Source organism: Pleurodeles waltl, chromosome 6, assembly GCF_031143425.1.
Source record: "Pleurodeles waltl isolate 20211129_DDA chromosome 6, aPleWal1.hap1.20221129, whole genome shotgun sequence".
Lineage (NCBI taxonomy): Eukaryota > Metazoa > Chordata > Amphibia > Caudata > Salamandridae > Pleurodeles > Pleurodeles waltl.
The window spans coordinates 442,575,285-442,593,716 of record NC_090445.1 but is presented as its reverse complement, the minus strand read 5'-3'; the positions used below and the strand labels follow the sequence as shown (position 1 = coordinate 442,593,716).

Below are 18,432 nucleotides of genomic sequence, written 5' to 3'. Positions count from 1 at the left end.
ACCAGGGAGGGTGTGTGGGCGTCGGCCAGTGGCCGACGCCCGCACTTAAGAGGTTAACACATTACGAATGAGTTCCTGTATCCTAACTAAAGATCTATAAGTGCTACAGACTTGTACTTAGCAAGTCATCTGTTCTGCAAAAACGCTGTGTGCTGTTTCTGCTAAGCTTTTTACACTGGGTTTTAACACATACGCTTCCTAGTGCACCACGCAGCATGGACCTTGGAGCTGGGGAATGAACCAATTTAAGCTGTACCACCTCATCCACGGCTCTTGTGCTCCAGTTTGCCAAGGTAGTAACAGCATCAGAAGATTCACCTAAAAAAGGCAAGAGTGAGGTTGGAGCATTTGATAAATTAGTGGCCATGATTTTAGGTGAGACACAGAACCGAGATATGAGTAGTGTGACTGTGAGAGGCTTTCTTATTTGTATTTTTTTTTTAAATCACAAAACTAAAATCATCAGCACTAATGTCCCAATGCAGTCACCACCTGGTTTGGTGTAGGGTAGCAAAAAAAAAATCCTATGGCACTTCAAGTTGAAAGCTGCACTTAATTATACCAAACTTGGCAAGAAAGCAGACCTTTACGCATATCAGTCTTTTTTTGTGCTTTAGTGCAACCCCATTCACTGGTTTAAGATGTTTCAATTTCAAAAAGGTGACCATGAGCTACAAAGGGTTAATTTTCTGAACATTTATACCATTAATTTATAAATTATATGAAGAGCTAGACTACAGGAGGATAAGACGATTAATTTTTAAAACATATTGGGCCAGATGTAGCAAGGCTTTTGCGCCTCGCAAACAGCGAAAATCACCATTTCCATTTTGAGAGTCGGTAACCTGGTTACCCTTCCCCTTCCTATTTGCGAGTCGCATCGCGATGTAGGATTGCTTTGTGACCGAAAACGCGGTCGCAAAGCAATTCGCAGTTACTACTAGTGTCACACTGGTGGTAACCCATTTGCAAAAGGGAAGGGGTCCCCATGGGACCACATCCCGTTTGTGAATGGCCTTGAAAACATTTTTTCAGAGTAGGCTCTGAAAAAATGAAACTGAAATGTTTCATTTTTCATTTTGTCATGTATCTCGTTTTCCTTTAAGGGCTGCATTGCAACAAAAAAAAACTGCTTTATTTAAAAAGCAGTCACAGCAGACATGGTGGTCTGCTGTCTCCAGCAGGCCACCATCCCTGTGAGTGCTGCGACTCGCAAGGGGGTCGCAAATTGCGACCCACCTCATTAATATTAATGAGGTGGGCCTTTGCGACCCCCTTGCGACTCGCAGATAGTGTCATCCTGCATCGGGCATTGCGACTCGCAAATTGCGAGTCGCTCAGGCTCGCAATTTGCGACTCGCAATGCCGGAATTTCGTACATCTGGCCCTTAGTCTCAATGGACAAGGAAGTGTTGTGTTGCTGCAGATGCAACAAACTAATTGACTGGCCATGACCGAAAAATGTTATGTGTCCACAATTATACAATGGAAAAGATTCACACTTATTAATGCAGCTTGCTTTGAAGATAAAAAATGAAGAATGAAGGTGAAACATGAGGGAGTAGGAAAAAGCATTCCTTGAGCCAGATCATATGTGAGGGGGTGACATGAGTGCAGATCTTGCCTTTAAAAATAAGACATACAAATGTGTTGTGCAGTAGAATCAACAGATCCAGATAAGGGTACCAAGGATTGCCACTACAGCAGTTTTATGACAAGCTGGATACAAAAATACTTGCAGATCTGACACAGCAGAAAAATAATTTGTAGAGGGATCAGAATGGACCTGGGGAGCCACTGGAGAAAGGATATTAGAAGATTATAGACGGGCGATCCTCAAAATTAAACAATTTAGGGCCCAATTTAGAGTTAGGCGGAAGGGTTAGTCCATCACAAAGGTGACGGATATCCCATCTGCCAAAATATAAATCCCATAGGATAGAACAGGATTTGTTTTTCAGCAGATGGGCTATCCATCACCGGTGTGACGGAGTAACCCCTCAGCCGAACTCTAAATCAGGCCCTTAATTGCAGCATCCACTTATCTTAAAATGGAACCATGGATCAAATGGACCCAAGGCGGCCCCACGGTTCAAGAACTAATGGTGGCCATAATCTTGGATCAGGAGGACTCATGTCAGAGCTGTTTAAAAATCAAAAGGTAGGAAACTCAGAGTTCCATTCAGCATAAGGAGAATGAGCAATGGAAACATGGTTCTTTCCTCCCGAATGCATGGTTCTTGATCTCATTTCCTTAACAGATGCCTTCAATCAGTCTGAAAGGCTGTCAAGTTCAGAGGCAATGTCAGTAGTGACTAAAGTACTATAGGTTCTGGACCCAACTCTTCTACATTGAGAGGTGATCAACCATAAACAGTGCACCAAAGTTATTGCCAATTCAAAAAATGTTCTCTAGAAAGTGCTTAAAACAGAGTTGCTGTGTGTAACTGTTGTACATGCATGCACACACACACCAGACAGTTTTCATTCAGGTCTAATTAGTCCATTACAATGTAGTTTTTTGCCAGTGAAATAGATATTGGACTGTGTGTGCACCCACCTGACAAAAACGGCCTAGATGAATATATGCCCAGGGGTGTGGAATTTAATAAAATATCTACTTGTACATGGGAAAGGTTGCTTCTTAAATCTACTTGTCCTATTAAAAAAAATTGACTTGTCCCTTTGGTGCCATGTAATGTGGCGACAAATTATGGCAACAATCTCATTATGTAAGAGCTCTGATAATAGCCTCTCTGATTATGCCAGGGCTATTACTATATTAGGGTTTGAATACTTGCAATTTCAATACCTACTATAGCAGTTTTCATAATTTGCCACCTTTCTGCAAAACTACATACTGGGGCTAGAGGAAGAAGTAAGCAATAGTTCCAGGGCTGGAATGCCTTTGAGTCTGCAAACCTAGCATGTTTTAAGGATTTTCACCAGCTCTGCTCTAATCTTCTCCCATAATAAGAAAAGTTGGAAGTTTACTCCTGACAATGGCAGAAGTAGAAGTTCTTCCAGAGTTGGGCAAAAAAAAGAGGCTGGAGGGAAAGTGAACTTGTAAACGCTCAATAGATTTTCACATGAGCAAATCTACACATCCATATTTGCTCGTGGTAAAATAAGGTTCACAAATATTTTCTAATAGTACCATTTCCTGGTCTACTTCTGTAGGTTCTTATAAATTCATGAACACCACTACTACAAAGACATATACAATGGGTGCACTATTGTGACTTTTTTCTAAAGAATAGGGTCCCTAATTAGGTCTGGCGTTAACAAAGACATTTTGTTTTCATTAAACTTCTATTTCTCTCTATCTATCGGCTGGCTTTACTGTGAGTGATTGCATTCTGCTCTTCCACAAGGAGCATATTGGCACACAAAGACGTTTTTTCAGTGCCAGGGACTACTGTGGCAATCAGTGGCATAACGAAACTGGATGGGCCCCCCTGCAAAGTATATGGAGGGCCCTCCTCCAGACTCACTCAGGGCAAGTGCTGTGCTGAGGGGGCCCTGGAGGGGGGGCTAAATGGCCTTTGTTACGCCACTGGTGGCAATGTGTGCTTTTTGAGACCAAAAACGTTTTTTTCTTTTTGCCTGTGTTTGTTACAATGGTGACTGCGTAGCAGGTCTTACAAAAAATAAAGCGTTACAAAAGCCACGTCAAAACAAGACACGCATTGACAAAACCAAAAGACTCTCAAAAAATGTTGGATCGGTTGGCTTTGCCAGTGCTTGTTTATTTACAGGCTTCCCATAATATTGTTGAAAATGGTTACACTGATTTTTCATTAGGAATATTTTTTGGAAATACTAGCATGCATCAACACATTTTACTAAATGACACTTCAAAGAAATAGCACCTAAAATTTCATAGTAGCAAAACCTATTTTTCCTAGTTGCATTTTTTCTGAACATTTTATTTTGAAAGTAAAGAATCATCACGCTTGCTTACAAGCTTCTGCAATTATTTGCATCTAATCAGAGAGCAAGCATTCTGGAAGCATTATACTTAACTTCATATTGTTAAACTTTTCAAACATATGTACATTGTTTTTTACTGGAACCACTGTCAGTAGTGCAGTGTGACCTTAAAACGTTTATTTACAGCGCTCACCCTAATAATGAAGGCTTTTCATTAATGAACCATAAATACAAGTTTGAACAGCATTAACTTATACACACACATATTACCTCACTGCAGACAGTTCTCTCATCTGTAAACTGGTAGCCAAATTGTTTGTGATGCAGGGGGTTGGGCCTACTTGTCCCAAAGACAAAATAAACATGAAAACTTGTTGCCCTTGACCCCAAACAATATGTCTTGGATGTTGGACGATAGGAATTCCACATCCCTGTATGCTCTTCAAGTTTGCACGAGTTGACTCAGGGGGTGTCAAGTGTTTTTTTTTTTTTTTTAAATCGTATGTCCTGGAGGGGGCCCTTGCTATAAATACAAGCCAGCAGATCTCACCTTTTCGACTTATTAGATTTTGATAATGTTGAAGAAGAATGAACAACAGTGAAATGAAGCATGTGTATGTGTGCGTGCATTCTGTGTGCAAGTGTGTACACATCATGGCGCTATGGCGGCCCAGCCTGATGATGTATGAACACATGTATCACCACACATGCTTGAGCATGTGCAATGACACAGCACCATTTTAAGGGTCGAGTGCGCAAGCGCTCTGGCCCCTTTTGTAATCTCTCTGTGGGCTTTTAACCACGCCCATCACTTTCATTGGTTCGAGGGCTTGCCTTTTAAAATTTGCTTGCTTTCGTTAGTGAAAGGCATGCATACGTAATGACTTTTCCGGTGTTTAGCCCTCCTCAACAGCACAGATGAACTACTTAAAACATACAAGGCTCCGTGTGTTTAGCATGGCTTCTGGACTACTTTTTCTTTGCTATGCAGTGCTAGCTTGCTAGGCAGTAGTCAAGCGCTTTGCATGACATCGACCCAGTCACATGGATAATTGCACTTTTGCCGGTTAAATGGATAATTGCACTTTTGTCTATAAGTCTGACTGCAAGCGAACTTCTGTTTATTTTTGTGTGTCTCCTTCACACTCATAGTGGCCGTCGGCTCACTTATGTGAAACTGTTTTACTTTTCATTTTCATTTTATGTGGCAAGAAAGTCCGGTTAGGAGTTTACAACACTAACAGCTCTGACTCGAGCAAATGCGAGACCCATTGCATTGCGAATGCTTGTTTTATTTTCTATTCTGAGATAGTGAAAGATACTTGAAGCAGTACATGAAAAAAAGAGTCAAAATGCAAGAACATGCTTTTTAATGGCAAATGGCAGCTGCTGGGTTTTTCAAAAATAAAATGTAAAACCATAGGAATGATAGAGGAGGGGAAGAAATAAAAAAATGAAATGTTAAAAAGCTAGGGGGCTAGAAGCAATGATCAAGCAGTGGAGTTGGGAGGAGAAGAGAGTAACACCTAACAGTGTGGGCAAGTAAGTGGGGGAGCATCACACAAGAGAGCAAGAAACAGCATGCACTTCTCATCCAGTGTTGAAAGAAAAAGAAAAAAATAGTTTCATGAATATGGGCAGTGGAAGGATCCAAGCCCCTCCAGGGGAGGGACAAACTCCAGAAGAGGAACGAAAGAAAGCCCCTGAATAAGAAGCAAGCAAATTGGAGTGACAAATAAGTCTACCAGTGGTAAGCAATGGTCTGTCCCAAAGCCCACTGTGCATTTTGGTATGGTCCAAAATAGATTCTTTTGACAACAGACAGTCAAAAGTTGACTGTAAGTGAGAGCTAAAATGGTAATCTTCATAAACCAGCAACTATCACTGCGCTCGTCAACAGACTTTTGTGAAAATATTTCTTTTTAAATTAATAAACATCCTTTATATACATTCATAGAATACTTTTCTGAACAATGTTTTTTAAAGTTTTCTGGAGTTCTGTGCTTCAAAAAAATTATTTTTGCTTCTAGGAAAAAAAGATCACAAAATAATTATATTTTGACTCTTCTTTTTCCAAGAGTAGATCGATTATTTCATTAAAAGGGTTACAACTGGTCACCCGTCCGGCAACCTATGCACTCCTTTAAATATTGTTTCAAGATCTAATATGCCTCACTATTGTGATGTATATCACGAGTGTAGACTGGTTTTAATTTGCTAGAAAATAATTATTAATGTAGTCGTGCTTCAGTTAGCACAACTATGGCAAACTAGGTCGCACTGGCAATCAATCATAAAATGTTGCATAAAAGTGGATATTTAATTTAGGTGTACGAGTGTTCTATGTGCATGTCTTTCTGTACTTCCGAAAATCAATGAAACACAGCTTCAGCAAGAGTCAGTCCTAATATAATTGTATAATAATATTTGTTGATCTCTTTGAAGGAAAGGATGTCCTTTCTGTTACAAATTTCCAAGTTACTGAGCCACGCTCTGCTGCAGTTGGACAAGCTTCTGTATTCCTGTGTTTCATAAAGTATGATATAATTTCCTTAATTAAATATATACAACTTAAACCAATAAAATGTCTTAGGAAGTAGGAGCTATTATGGGTGTTTACCAGATAATTAATTGACTGGTTGTCACGAAAGACGCATTTTTAATCCAAACCTTTAAAGTAACGTCGTGCTATTAAAATGTGTGTGCCTTCTGCCTCTAAAACATTATAAAAGGTGTTTTATTTTGGAGGACAGACAGAACTTTTGGGATTTTCTATAGAGACAGACTCTATAGCAGTCTGTGTGCAGATCTATTCAAAATCATAGATTATGATAATTCTTTAGATTAATCAATCAACTACTTTTTGCTTTCTGTAATTATACTGTTTTCAATAAACCCACGAAGTTGATAACTTTAGAATTCTGTCACGTCGGGTTTTATTTACATTTTTTGACTAAATTTATGTTCCCATCTGATGACCCTCTTAATTTCCTAATTAGGGCACCAGCACCAGTGAGGTCAGTGATGATATTAGGTGTGATGTTATTGGTTACATGGTGGATGTCATGAGAAGTGCATTGGTATGTTTGCATCATTCAATATTAAGTAGTTTTAAGACATGGTGAGCAAAACAGCCTTAACTGCCCTATGCAGAACGCATGCCCATACATATGATGTCAAAGGATGCTCATGGCATCATGGGTAACATCACATACTACAAATTACATCATCAATGACATCACTTACAGTGGTCTATGCTTCTTTACCCTACAATGAACAGAGGTTACCCAGCTGGCTGTGCAAGGTTATCCAGAATCTACTTCGACAATGACACGCAAGCTCAGCCAGACCCAACGCAGAACTTATACCAACACCCATAACCTTGCCCAATATGCTCTGATTAGGATGGCAACCATTTCAAAAAGTTCGAAGGGACTACTACATCAAAATCGTTCTAGCACCAAACTAGATCAGAAGAAGCAAAGAACAGGCCCAGATTACGAGAGACTAAATTTAATATGCCACCCATCTTCTACCCATCTTTCTATTCCAACTAAAATATTGGGATACCATCAAACTCCTGGAGTTGTCTAAAAACAAAAAAAAACAAAGGGGGACCTCTGTATCTGCTAATAAATATACAGTTTCCTAGACACTGTGTCAGAACATTTCAATTATATTAAGGACATTCAGATGAGGATTCCGCATTATTTTCTTTTTATTAAAAACTCCAGCAGTACTGAAAATAGACTGACCCCAAAAGACCAAATCATTCAAGACAGCAAAACAGATCAACCTTAATGTAATTCAACAATTTCAACAGCATAAGTCATACTTAGACGTTATGCTGTCCACTGGGGGGGCGGGGGTTGCATAGGCTGCCAAGAAGCCGAGAGGGATATTCCTCACTGATATGCCCTTAATAGAACTGAAAATTACCATCACAATGGCTATGACATTTTAAGTTCCATGCCAGGACCTGAGGTGAGGATTATGCAAGTACAAAGCCAAATCTACTACTGCCTTACAACAGGATTCCTTGAAGGTAGATTTGCCAGACCAATCTGCTGAAGAGTTAGAAAAACAAGGGTAACTTATTGATCTGTACTGGACGTTGTCCTCCTTGAGATCACAAAGGTCATTCCATCTGGAGAGAACATTCTGACAGGCAAATACAAGGCTTTGATATCAAACACTAGTCTGCATGAGACTATCCAAAATAACATTGCAAGTTTTTTTGTAGGCTGATTCTACGGCATAACAAGAAAATATTAAGGACCAAAACTTACTTCCCATAAAAAGGAGTAGTTTGGTTCTGCAGAGATGGAAGAAATGAATTCCTCGCAACAACTTTCAAACCAGGGGATTTTCCCACCGCAGAGGAAACTTCCAGGGGCAAATGACCCACCAAGATGGCTGAATGAACAGCACTGACCAAACAGTAAGCCAAACCCCCCTCTGCTAGCTCAGGCAAGCAGTTTGCAATGTGGGCAAGTCTTGCCTCTAAGGGATCTAAACCCCAAACCCAGGCGTCAGCTACATCAAGTTTGTCACACGGAACTATAGCATTTGCTGGGTCTGTCCACCCAAGCCTTGAAGAAGAATATGTCAGCTTGCTTCAAAATGACAAGTTACTGACCTCTGTCTCCAAAAATATTCCACGCCATGAGGAAAAGAGAGAACCTTCCATGACTAGATGGTGTGGGTGCCCCTCAGTGATTGATCAAAATGTTCAGATCTGTGGACGAGGTATTGGAGAATCTCAAGAATGTTCCCAAGAAACAAACTTGAGCCTTCCACAAAGGCATTACCAGCATCACTTCTGTTAGCTGTCTCCCGATCTCTCAGGCCATCCTTGTTATCACAGCGAAAGGGGTGAAGATGTAGTCATGCATACTTTGCCAGCCCTAGAGAAATGCACCTCTGGGTGCCAGTTGATGAAATTTTTAATTTAACTGTTCGGCCGGAGAGCAAAGAGCCTCACCTCGCAAGGGCCCCACCTGTATATCAGCTGCAGAAACATGCAGCAGGCCAGCATCCAATCACTGGGATCGTCCAGGTATCTGGAATTTCAATGTGCCACCACACTGGAAGAACCTAGGAAATGCTTTGCCAGCACTGAAATTCTGTTACATAGGTAATAATTTTGAATATGTTTGTTCACCTCTGCTAGCACAATGGACTTCATCATGTCCAGTCTATTGATGAAGCAGACATGTGGTCCATCAAAGAGAATGCAGTGTGTAGAGCGGACCTTCACAATAGGTTGCACATCAAAGAAATCTGCCAATAACTTAAGGTAGTTGATGTTCAAATCTAACTCCTCCGCTAACCAGTATCCACCTATGGAAAAGTCACCCTAGCCTCAATGATTTGCATCCAACCCTATTATGAGGTCTGGGGCATTGACAAATATCACTATATTCCAGGCCTATATGCAGTAGAGACTCCACTGGATCTCTGTCCTGGCCTCTTGAGAAGGTAATCAAATTCCCGTACCCCATGCCCTTCGGATTGTGGGCAGCCATTATCTTTTGAAGGGCCCCGAAATGCAACAGAATGGGGGAAATCACTTGCAGGGAGGAGAGAATGCCCATCAAGCATGCACATTTGCTCAACGTGATGTTCTACAGTTCCTTCTCGATTTACATACTCCTGGTTCTCGGTAGGTGTAAAGATGCTGAAGACAACATGATCATGTATCCCAGAAAAGTCATGGATTCACTAAAGATAAAATCTGATTTCTCTTTGTTGATCACAAATCCAAGCCCATAAAGCAGGGTAATCGAGATACCAGACATGACAGCACTCGTTCCTGTGACTGATCCATAAAAGCAGGTTGTCTAGGTACACAATCAGCTTTCTTTCTCATGCCCTGAAGAACTCCGACACTGGTCTCCTATCTTTGGCGAAACACCAGGGCACCGAAGAGACCCTGAAAGGAAGACATTTGAACTAGAAGACGTGACCTTGCCAAGAACACTGCAGGAAGTGGCAGTGAGCACAGAATATCGTAACGGTAAGGTAGGAGTCTTAAGTCTAGCCACACCATCCAGGCCTTATGTTGAAGAATGTCCCTTGAGGGAATTCCATCCATTCTGAAATGGTGATAGGCTAGCCAACCATAGAATTATTTGAGCTCGAACACTGGCCGAGATCGTTTCTCCTTCTTCTGCTCCAGGCAGAGGTTGCTGAGAAACCCCTGGGGATGGAGAGAAGGCTTTACAATGTCTCTTCTCAAGTCCAAAGTCACATGTCACAACTTCCTGGTCCACCACTTACATTTGCAGGACTCAGGCATCCTGCGTGAGAATCCTCCAGGCTAGAGAAAACTTTCCAATCTCCCCCTTATTCTTATTTGGAAAGAAGGGATACGCCTTACCTGTAACCACTCATGAGGAGGTGCTCCTCTAAAGTCTCCACAGCCTCTGCCTCGAGCCTCTAGGGGGTTGGAGGTAAGGGCATGAGAACTTCCAAACCTGAACCAGTCCTGCAGCTTGGTGGATGACTGACCTCTTTGGAAGCCTCGAGCAAACAGGTGGGCGGACAAACACGCCAAGACACAAATTGTGGGCAAAAAGAACCCTTTCAGCAGACTTTGCTTTATCAAGGGAAGCAAAGGTAGTGGCAAATCTTCTCAACTACCACAAGAAGGGTTCCCGAAAAACAGCCCCATCAGTGACTGCACCAGCTACTGAGGTTACCAACCCCCATAATGTAGGTTCACTTTTTATCAGGGGAGAACTTCAGCACTAACTAGAGCAAGCACAGTTGGTGCTGCCTACTTTTTCTGCCCATTTCTAGTCAAGCTATGTTCCATTGTGGTGCTGTTCTTTTACAGGCTTTGTAATAAGCAAATGCACTTCGATTCCTGACTAAACGAGCACTTGAATCCTCCTTTACAGTTAAAATAATATCTGCAGATAATTAAATGCCTCTTCTGGCTGGCTGGGCTTTGTTAGGCACAGCTGTCGAAGTGCATTTAAGTATGGGAACGGTGATCCTAAGTGCAAAGGGAAGGGAGTCAGTGAGCGTGGGGGCAGGGTCAAAAGCGTGGCTAAAAAGATCAAAATATTCAGTAATTATTTTGTCCCCAGCTCACATTTAGGTAACTGCATATAAAATATCACACACCTTAAATGAAAATAAATGCAAGTTAAACTAATCAGTGAGAGATACACTATTTTAAGCTATGAAATCTTCATTAGACAGTGCGCTCACCGCTCATGTCTGTGTATGTAACCAGAGAGTCAGAGTTGAATCCTGGTTGGTGCAAGGAAGAATAGTGGCTTTTTGTAATTTAGTGCTATGAGGTCCCAGCCTGGGAAGGCGCTGAACCTGGAACATTACTACTTGGCGTCGCAGCTTCAGTGGGTGTCCCGATGGCTAGCGGAACTTCATCTCTCCGACACAGCGACCACCTCCGAGCCCTGGACACTTGCACGACTAACGCACCTTTTCCACTCATTTACACACTCAGCACCACCTAAGGAGCTTTTCTTTAATGTGGCCCATTGTTGTTACCGCAGGTGCCTACAACTTACGAAGGGGACCATCCCATTCGCCCCGGCTGCTAGGTGCACCTCGTGGCCCTGTAGTCACATCTATCATTGAGCTCCGGCCGTGGCATGCTGTAGAATTATATACGCAAGCGTCTTTTATAGCGATGGCAAACTGACTCCATTTCCTACTTTGGTGGCTGAAACGGGTCTCCCAGTGGGACAGTTGCTGTTATATAACTCGTTGTTGAGGTCATTATCAAGTAGATGGGGGGACCTAACATCCGAACCTCCAACTCATTTGCTAATACAATATGTACAGGTCATGGGGCAGGGCAGACATCTGATTAGATGGTTCACAGACTCACTTCGGACTCTCACACAGCATGATCACGGTGCACTGCGCACTGCATGGGAGGGGGACTCGGGCACTCCCTTCACAGATGTGCAATGGAGATCGGTCCTGTCTAGCCACACAACTATCCCTCGCAACTCCAGATTCCGACTTATACAATTCTACATTATTCATAGAGCATTTCTTACTCCGGCCTGCATTAATAGATACTTCTGCATCATTGATGCAGCCTGTCCCCGCTGCAAACACATAAATGCGGATGTCCTCCACATGATATGGTCTTGCCCCCTCTTACATAATTACTGGGGCGCTGTCGTGGCCTGTTTGTCGACATACACGTCGTGCTCACTGTCACATACATACTATTTCCTAGAAGTACGAACTGCAAGGCTACCGCCCGATTCCTAGACCTTGGGCTTTTAACAGCCAAACGTCTGATAACCCGGAGATGGAAGGCTGCCGAAGCACCAAGTGTGTTGGCCTGGAAACACTCCTTCCTGACATGGGCGGAAGCTGAAGGGGTGGCGCTGAGACGAGAGGACACACTTGTCCTACGTAAATATCCCCTCTCTGATGGCTGGGAAGCGATGTTGACATCTTTACGTACTCCGGAAACGGTCACTGACCTCCTTGCAGCAACTCAATGACTTACAGCAGCCCAGCAGCCATAGTCTTCTTTCAATGTGCTGCAAGTGTCATTGGCGATTTGCTCATTTATTACACTTCAACACAATGATCTGGAACGGTTCAGTGGTGGCGCTGCATATTTAGACACAAGTTAATTATTTTATGTGCTGATATACCCGCAATCTTGCCAGAGAACTCCTTGCATACGGGGCACTGAATTGCTTGTTTTGGACTCCTTACTCCATTGAATTCTTTTGTTCTTGTATGTTACTGTTTTGCTTAACATTGCCCTAGAATCCGCATTTACACACAAATCCATAGTCATTCTCACTGTCATTTAGTGGAGCAATAGAGTTGCTGAATACTTTAAGGTTTATACTCAAACACATGTAGTTTACCATTTACTGCACAAGTCATTTATGTTGAAGCCTCCATAGACACCACTGAATGTAATATGTAGTTCACATGTTCTAGTAGCCAATACACAGCTCCTTCTATTAGCCTAGTTATTATTCACTATACCAACCATAGTGATTCTCATGCACCTCACAGGATATGTGACTACTGAGCTTTTCTGTTATAAGTAATGACATTACTGCAATATTATGTTCTGTTACTATCATTAACAATAAAAAGATTAATGCACAAAAATTATATCCCAGCCTGGGCAAAAAAGCACTGTGAAAATGTAAGTTATTTTTGTAAAGCACATTACACACAATATTAAGATGGCCTACCACAAAATTCACAAAACATATTTAGCGATAAAACTGAAAAAAATGCTTCCAAAATATAGATTTTCGTAACAGACTGAACCCAGTGTAAACATTTTTATTACTATCTATTAAAAGCATGCACTCCACAAGTCAGTTGATAACACAGTCGGAATACCGCTCAAAAAGAACACTCTTTTTTATTCACTAGTTCAAAAGAACTCTGTCAATTAAAGCCTTTACTGGCTTCCAAGCAACCTTTAAATTTGCAGATTACTCAATTACACACATTTTTAAATTTCTGTCAGGCAGCAGACACCTAGAAGAAGACTTGTTTCGTGTTAACCTGTCTGTCCCTCACTCAACTTCACAGCACAGGAGACTCCCTCACTTCCACTTCAGCTGAGGTGTCTCAACTTTAGGACTTAACTGTTGCCTTTTCACAAAAAAGTAGGGGAACTAACTATATCTGTCAATTTTAAAAAGTATGGGAACGCCGTGGCCCTCATATACCAACCACTACTGCTTCTGGTGTGGTCTGGTATCCCAAAGATGGAAGCACAGAACAACCCCAGTGCATGAGATCGCTGAACACATGGAAGAATGACATTCTGGCAGGACCTTCACACAATGGTCTTCAATGCCCTTCACGAGACCACCTTGAAGGAAATCGTAGTGTTGGCAGTAGCATTAACTCTTTCACTCCTTCAGCAGTATGGATGTATGTTTATATGGCGAAATACAGCAGCATTGGTGTATACCGAGAGAGTTATTTTAGGTGTCTTGGAAATATTTACCCTGCACTGTCTCCTCTTGGACCGACTGTGGCATTATAACAACTATCAACTGTGTATCCTGGTCTCAAAAAAGACACAGCATCCTGCAACGTGCGTTGGACTTTCCCTCAGTAAGGCTATGTAACCGTTCTTCCATACCCTCAATGTGGTCGCAGCACTGAGCCTTTAATGCACGAGTGCAGAAGCGAGACAGTGACTAGATTGAAAGTTAGGTGCTATGCGTAAGAAATCATAAAGTATGAAGTTGGCATGGGAGAGCAATGTCTTCACAAAGCAATGCACCCTACTGCAAATATGATTCTATTGGAGACTGCGTGGATATGGCCTCGCACAAGGTAGCTTTCCAGGCTTCACGCCATCACATGTTATGGAGTCAGTACTGAATATAGTGTGCCTACTACAAGTTCAAAACTTCACCGACTTGCAAATGTGGCCACTTTTTTAGCTACCTGATTCTTTAGTGGGGACTTCTTTTATTTTGGCACCTGGGTCTATTTTCTGTCCCAGTCCGACCCAGTGTCTTATCATGTATGTCAGAGAAAGAAAATACACCTCACTTTTATTGTTGACCAGACGTTGACTTCCATTTGCAACAAGAGTATCAAAAGTCTTGTGCTTAGTCCATAAATCTGCCACTATGTTGCCTCTTTGGAAAATAATCGCCACCAGACTAGTTCTGGATTACATTGATTTGAGGCAGTCTTTTTAGGTTGAGCATAGCAGAGCGCAAGCGCTGCTTTTCCGACATGTTGGTATGTATCTGGGCTTTTAACCCTGCCCACCACATGCCCATCACTATCACTCGCTCATAGGCTTACCTCTTAAAAATAATTTTTTTTCATTGGTAAATGCTTTACCTTTGTCCCTCCTTGGAACAGTTTTGTTACCGCCTTGGCCATCGACACTGTCACATGGATAATTGCACTTTTGCCGATAACTTTGACTGCGAGCGAACTTCTTTTTCTTTTTATGTCTCTCCGCTCATGGCGGCGGTGGCGCTTTGAATCAGCTCATTTATGCCAACTGTTTTACTTTTTATTTTCAGTTTGTGTGGCAATAAAAGTCCAGTTAGGAATTTACAATGCTAATAGCTCTAACTCGAGCAAACGTGAGACCCATTGCATTACACATGCTTGTTTAAAAGTATGGCATGTTGGTTAAGAACGCAACACTGAAACTGGAAGGTTTACAGTTTTATGTAATACTTCAACAACATCAAGGTATCAAGAAGAAACAAGAAAGGGATATAATTCTGGACAGTATATCGTGACATTGCGTCTGGAATGATGGAGCCATTTCTAGTTTCCTGGCTATATTCAAGAGAGATCCTAAACACTATTTCCAGGAGAATATTACAGCCCAGCAAACTATGCTGTCAGAAAGAAGTTCATACATGGAGGTAGGGACTTCACTTTCACCATATTTGCGCTACATTTACTGCCTCCCTGCAAACAAGAGGACAGTAAGGTACTTTAACGAAAAATGCAATTATTCTGATTGGTACATCTAAATGTGTAATGTAATACTACCCTTGTACATATTGTACTGGGAGCCAAGGCGGTTTAGAAGCCACTGGTTTGCAGTGTCTTCTTAAGGATTTTTGGGGGCCAGGACACGATATATTTTGGAGTTCCTGCTTAGTACAACTTTGAATTTTAAACCCCTTTTCTGCTAATTCAAGCCTTATGAACCGACGAAATATTGAATTGTACGTAAAAAATTGAGAGAGAAATATACAAAAGTGTGACTGAGAGAAAATCCCCTTCCCCAGGGCCCCCTTGGAAGGTGAGGAGCCCTGGGCAATTGCCCACGCCTTAAAACTTCTCTGTTGGTTTGCATAAACAGACATAGTAGCTCTATCACGTGAGTTACAAAGGAACTACAGTACAATCATATATAAGCACTATCAAGCTTTTCCTGTCGCTGCAAAGGAACTACAGTACAATCATATATAAGCACTATCAAGTTTTTCCTGTTGCTGCAAAGGAACTACAGTACAATAATATTTAGGACTATCAAGCTTTTCACGTTGCTGCAAATAAGTGATAACAATGCATAATAGTCCAATGACTATGATTCTGGGGTTCACCATTGTGAAAGCGTTATCCACCTCTGCCTAATGAATAAAACTCCCAATATTTTCCCAAAATAATCCTAGCAGTAATGCTCTGCCCACAGTATTCTCATAATATACTTAGTACTGTCAGACTTAAATCAAGATTTGCACATTTGCCCGCTACACAGTACTATCGACCTTCGTCCAGTGACAACAGCTCCATCTCCAATATAACAAACAACTGGATCGCCAAATTCGGTCCAAGACAGACCCAACATTCCTAAACCCTGACTGTGCCAGCCCCAACATTGCCGAACTCTTGCCATACCATGCAAGCAGATTGTGCCTACGGTACTCAAAAGCCCTAGTTAGTACTTGCTATTCATGCTCTTCTTCACCGGGGTGTGCAAATGCCTGTGTACGTTGGTTCGAAGGCTTCCTCGTGCTGGAGCATCCCACGTTGCACACCCTCCCTCCTGTCCATAATACGTGTTGTTCTTTACTTCAGTCACCACCCAAGGACGAAGGCCTGGTTCCCCCTGCCGGCACCCTGTCCCCTCGCCACATTATGCCGTTTAACGTCTGGTCGAGCACACGCCTTGACGCTTGTGCCTTCTACCAGCCCCCAACCGTACCTTCGACCAGAGGCTTGTTCAGAGTGAATTTCTCCTTTTCATTACCCGACCTTGTGCATTACTCTCTTTATACCCCCATCCCCTGAGCGTGTACCTTCAAATCGGGGGGCTTGGTCCGGGTGGGAGCCTGGGCGGTCTCTCCTTCTCCTCCTCGTGCCTCCATGGCCAGCGACTCCTCGGGCCCCTCGTCCTCCTCAGGCGGCGGCTCCTCCGTCTCCCCACGCGGCCCCAACTCGTCGGACCTCAGCTCCGCCGAGCAGCACCGCTTCATCCTCAAGGCTGGCGGTTGCGCTGGTTTAGGAGTCTGGAGCCCCAGACCCGGCGGATGGGGCTAAGATTTGCGCTAACCTTCGGCTCCGACTGTCTTAGTCCCGCGTCAAGCCCACGCTTATTAACGAGAGTAATACCCCTCATCCGGGACCAGCCGCGCCCCGCTGCTCTCCCGTAACCCCATGACCTCCGGCTACCCCGGCCCCATGAGACTCTGGACCTCCCGTCAGGTGGCCTCGAGCCACTGCTCGTTGGGCCCCGCGCGCCCTCCTGTCGGATGTCCTCGCACTTCTCAGTCCTCTGACTCGCACGCTGTCCTGCCACTCAGCTACAACAGTCCGTGTGCAGCGGGATGCGCGAACCCTGGCTTTCCCTGCCCCCTCCCCTGAACCCCGCACCGGCACCTCGCACACACCCTGTCTGTGACCTCTGTAGCACCACTCCCTTGTCAGAGTTTCGTCGCTGCCGCCCTACCCCTGATGCACTACTCAGCTACCTTTCCCCAGTCAGCGGACGTACAGCGTTCCCGTATGACCGGCTTCTTGTTTCTTACATGGGAACGCCAGTAGACACCCGTATCGCCTGTTCCTTTCTCCCCTGTTAGGGGACCCCCAGGGCTTCCGTTACCGACCGGCAACCCGCTCCAGGTCTTTGAGCTACCCAAGATCCCATCGCCAGGGCTCTATCTGCCTCTTTCCCCGCACCGAGCTGACAGGGTATCAGCTTCACCGTAGAAATAAAATGATGGTCCGGCGGCCCCTGCGAGTTTGCCATTGGATACTTACTTTTGATAGACAGTCATGTTATCCAATCATAGGGAATCTGCTGATCAACTCATCTAGAAAAGGATGGGTTTGTGATGTTCAGATCTTATACGCGTTCTCAATTAGATGATTTTCCTGTCACTCTGAAGAGCAAGCCCAGCCTCCCCGGCACAGGCTTGGCTGAGGTGTAGAAGCCCAGGGAGCTGTTCGTGGAAGGTGGTGCTGTAACACCTGGATTGCTGCGTAGAGTTAAAAGAGTACAAGAAGCATAAGGGGGTTTGCTTGGTGTAGGTAGAGGGTGTAGGAGGCTGGACTGGCTTGTAGTGAGTACCAAGGGGTACTTACACCTTGCACCAGGCCCAGGTATCCCTTATTAGTTTATAGGGTGTCTAGCAGCTTAGGCTGATAGATAATGGTAGCTTAGCAGAGCAGCTTAGGCTGAACTAGGAGACGAGTGAAGCTCCTACAGTACCACTAGTGTCATATGCACAATATCATAAGAAAACACAATACACAGATATACTAAAAATAAAGGTACTTTATTTTTATGACAATATGCCAAAAGTATCTCAGTGAGTACCCTCAGTATGAGGATAGCAAAAATACACAAGATATATGTACAAAATACCAAAAATATGCAGTATAGTAATAGAAAACAGTGCAAACAATGTATAGTTGCAATTGGATGCAATGGGGACACATAGGGATAGGGGCAACACAAACCATATACTCCAAAAGTGGAATGTGAACCACGAATGGACCCCAAACCTATGTGACCTTGTA

General features: G+C 43.2%; 1 protein-coding gene across 1 annotated transcript in view; it reads right to left on the bottom strand.

The window, feature by feature from the left end:
- Positions 1-17,628, bottom strand: part of TMCC2 (transmembrane and coiled-coil domain family 2) — a 647,328-nt gene extending 629,700 nt beyond the window's left edge. Inside the window, exon 1 of the mRNA XM_069238536.1 lies at positions 16,710-17,628. Within this exon, the coding sequence (XP_069094637.1) occupies positions 16,710-16,886 (177 nt within the window). The 5' untranslated portion in view covers positions 16,887-17,628. The remainder of the gene's footprint in view (positions 1-16,709) is intronic.
- Positions 17,629-18,432: the final 804 nt, after the last annotated feature.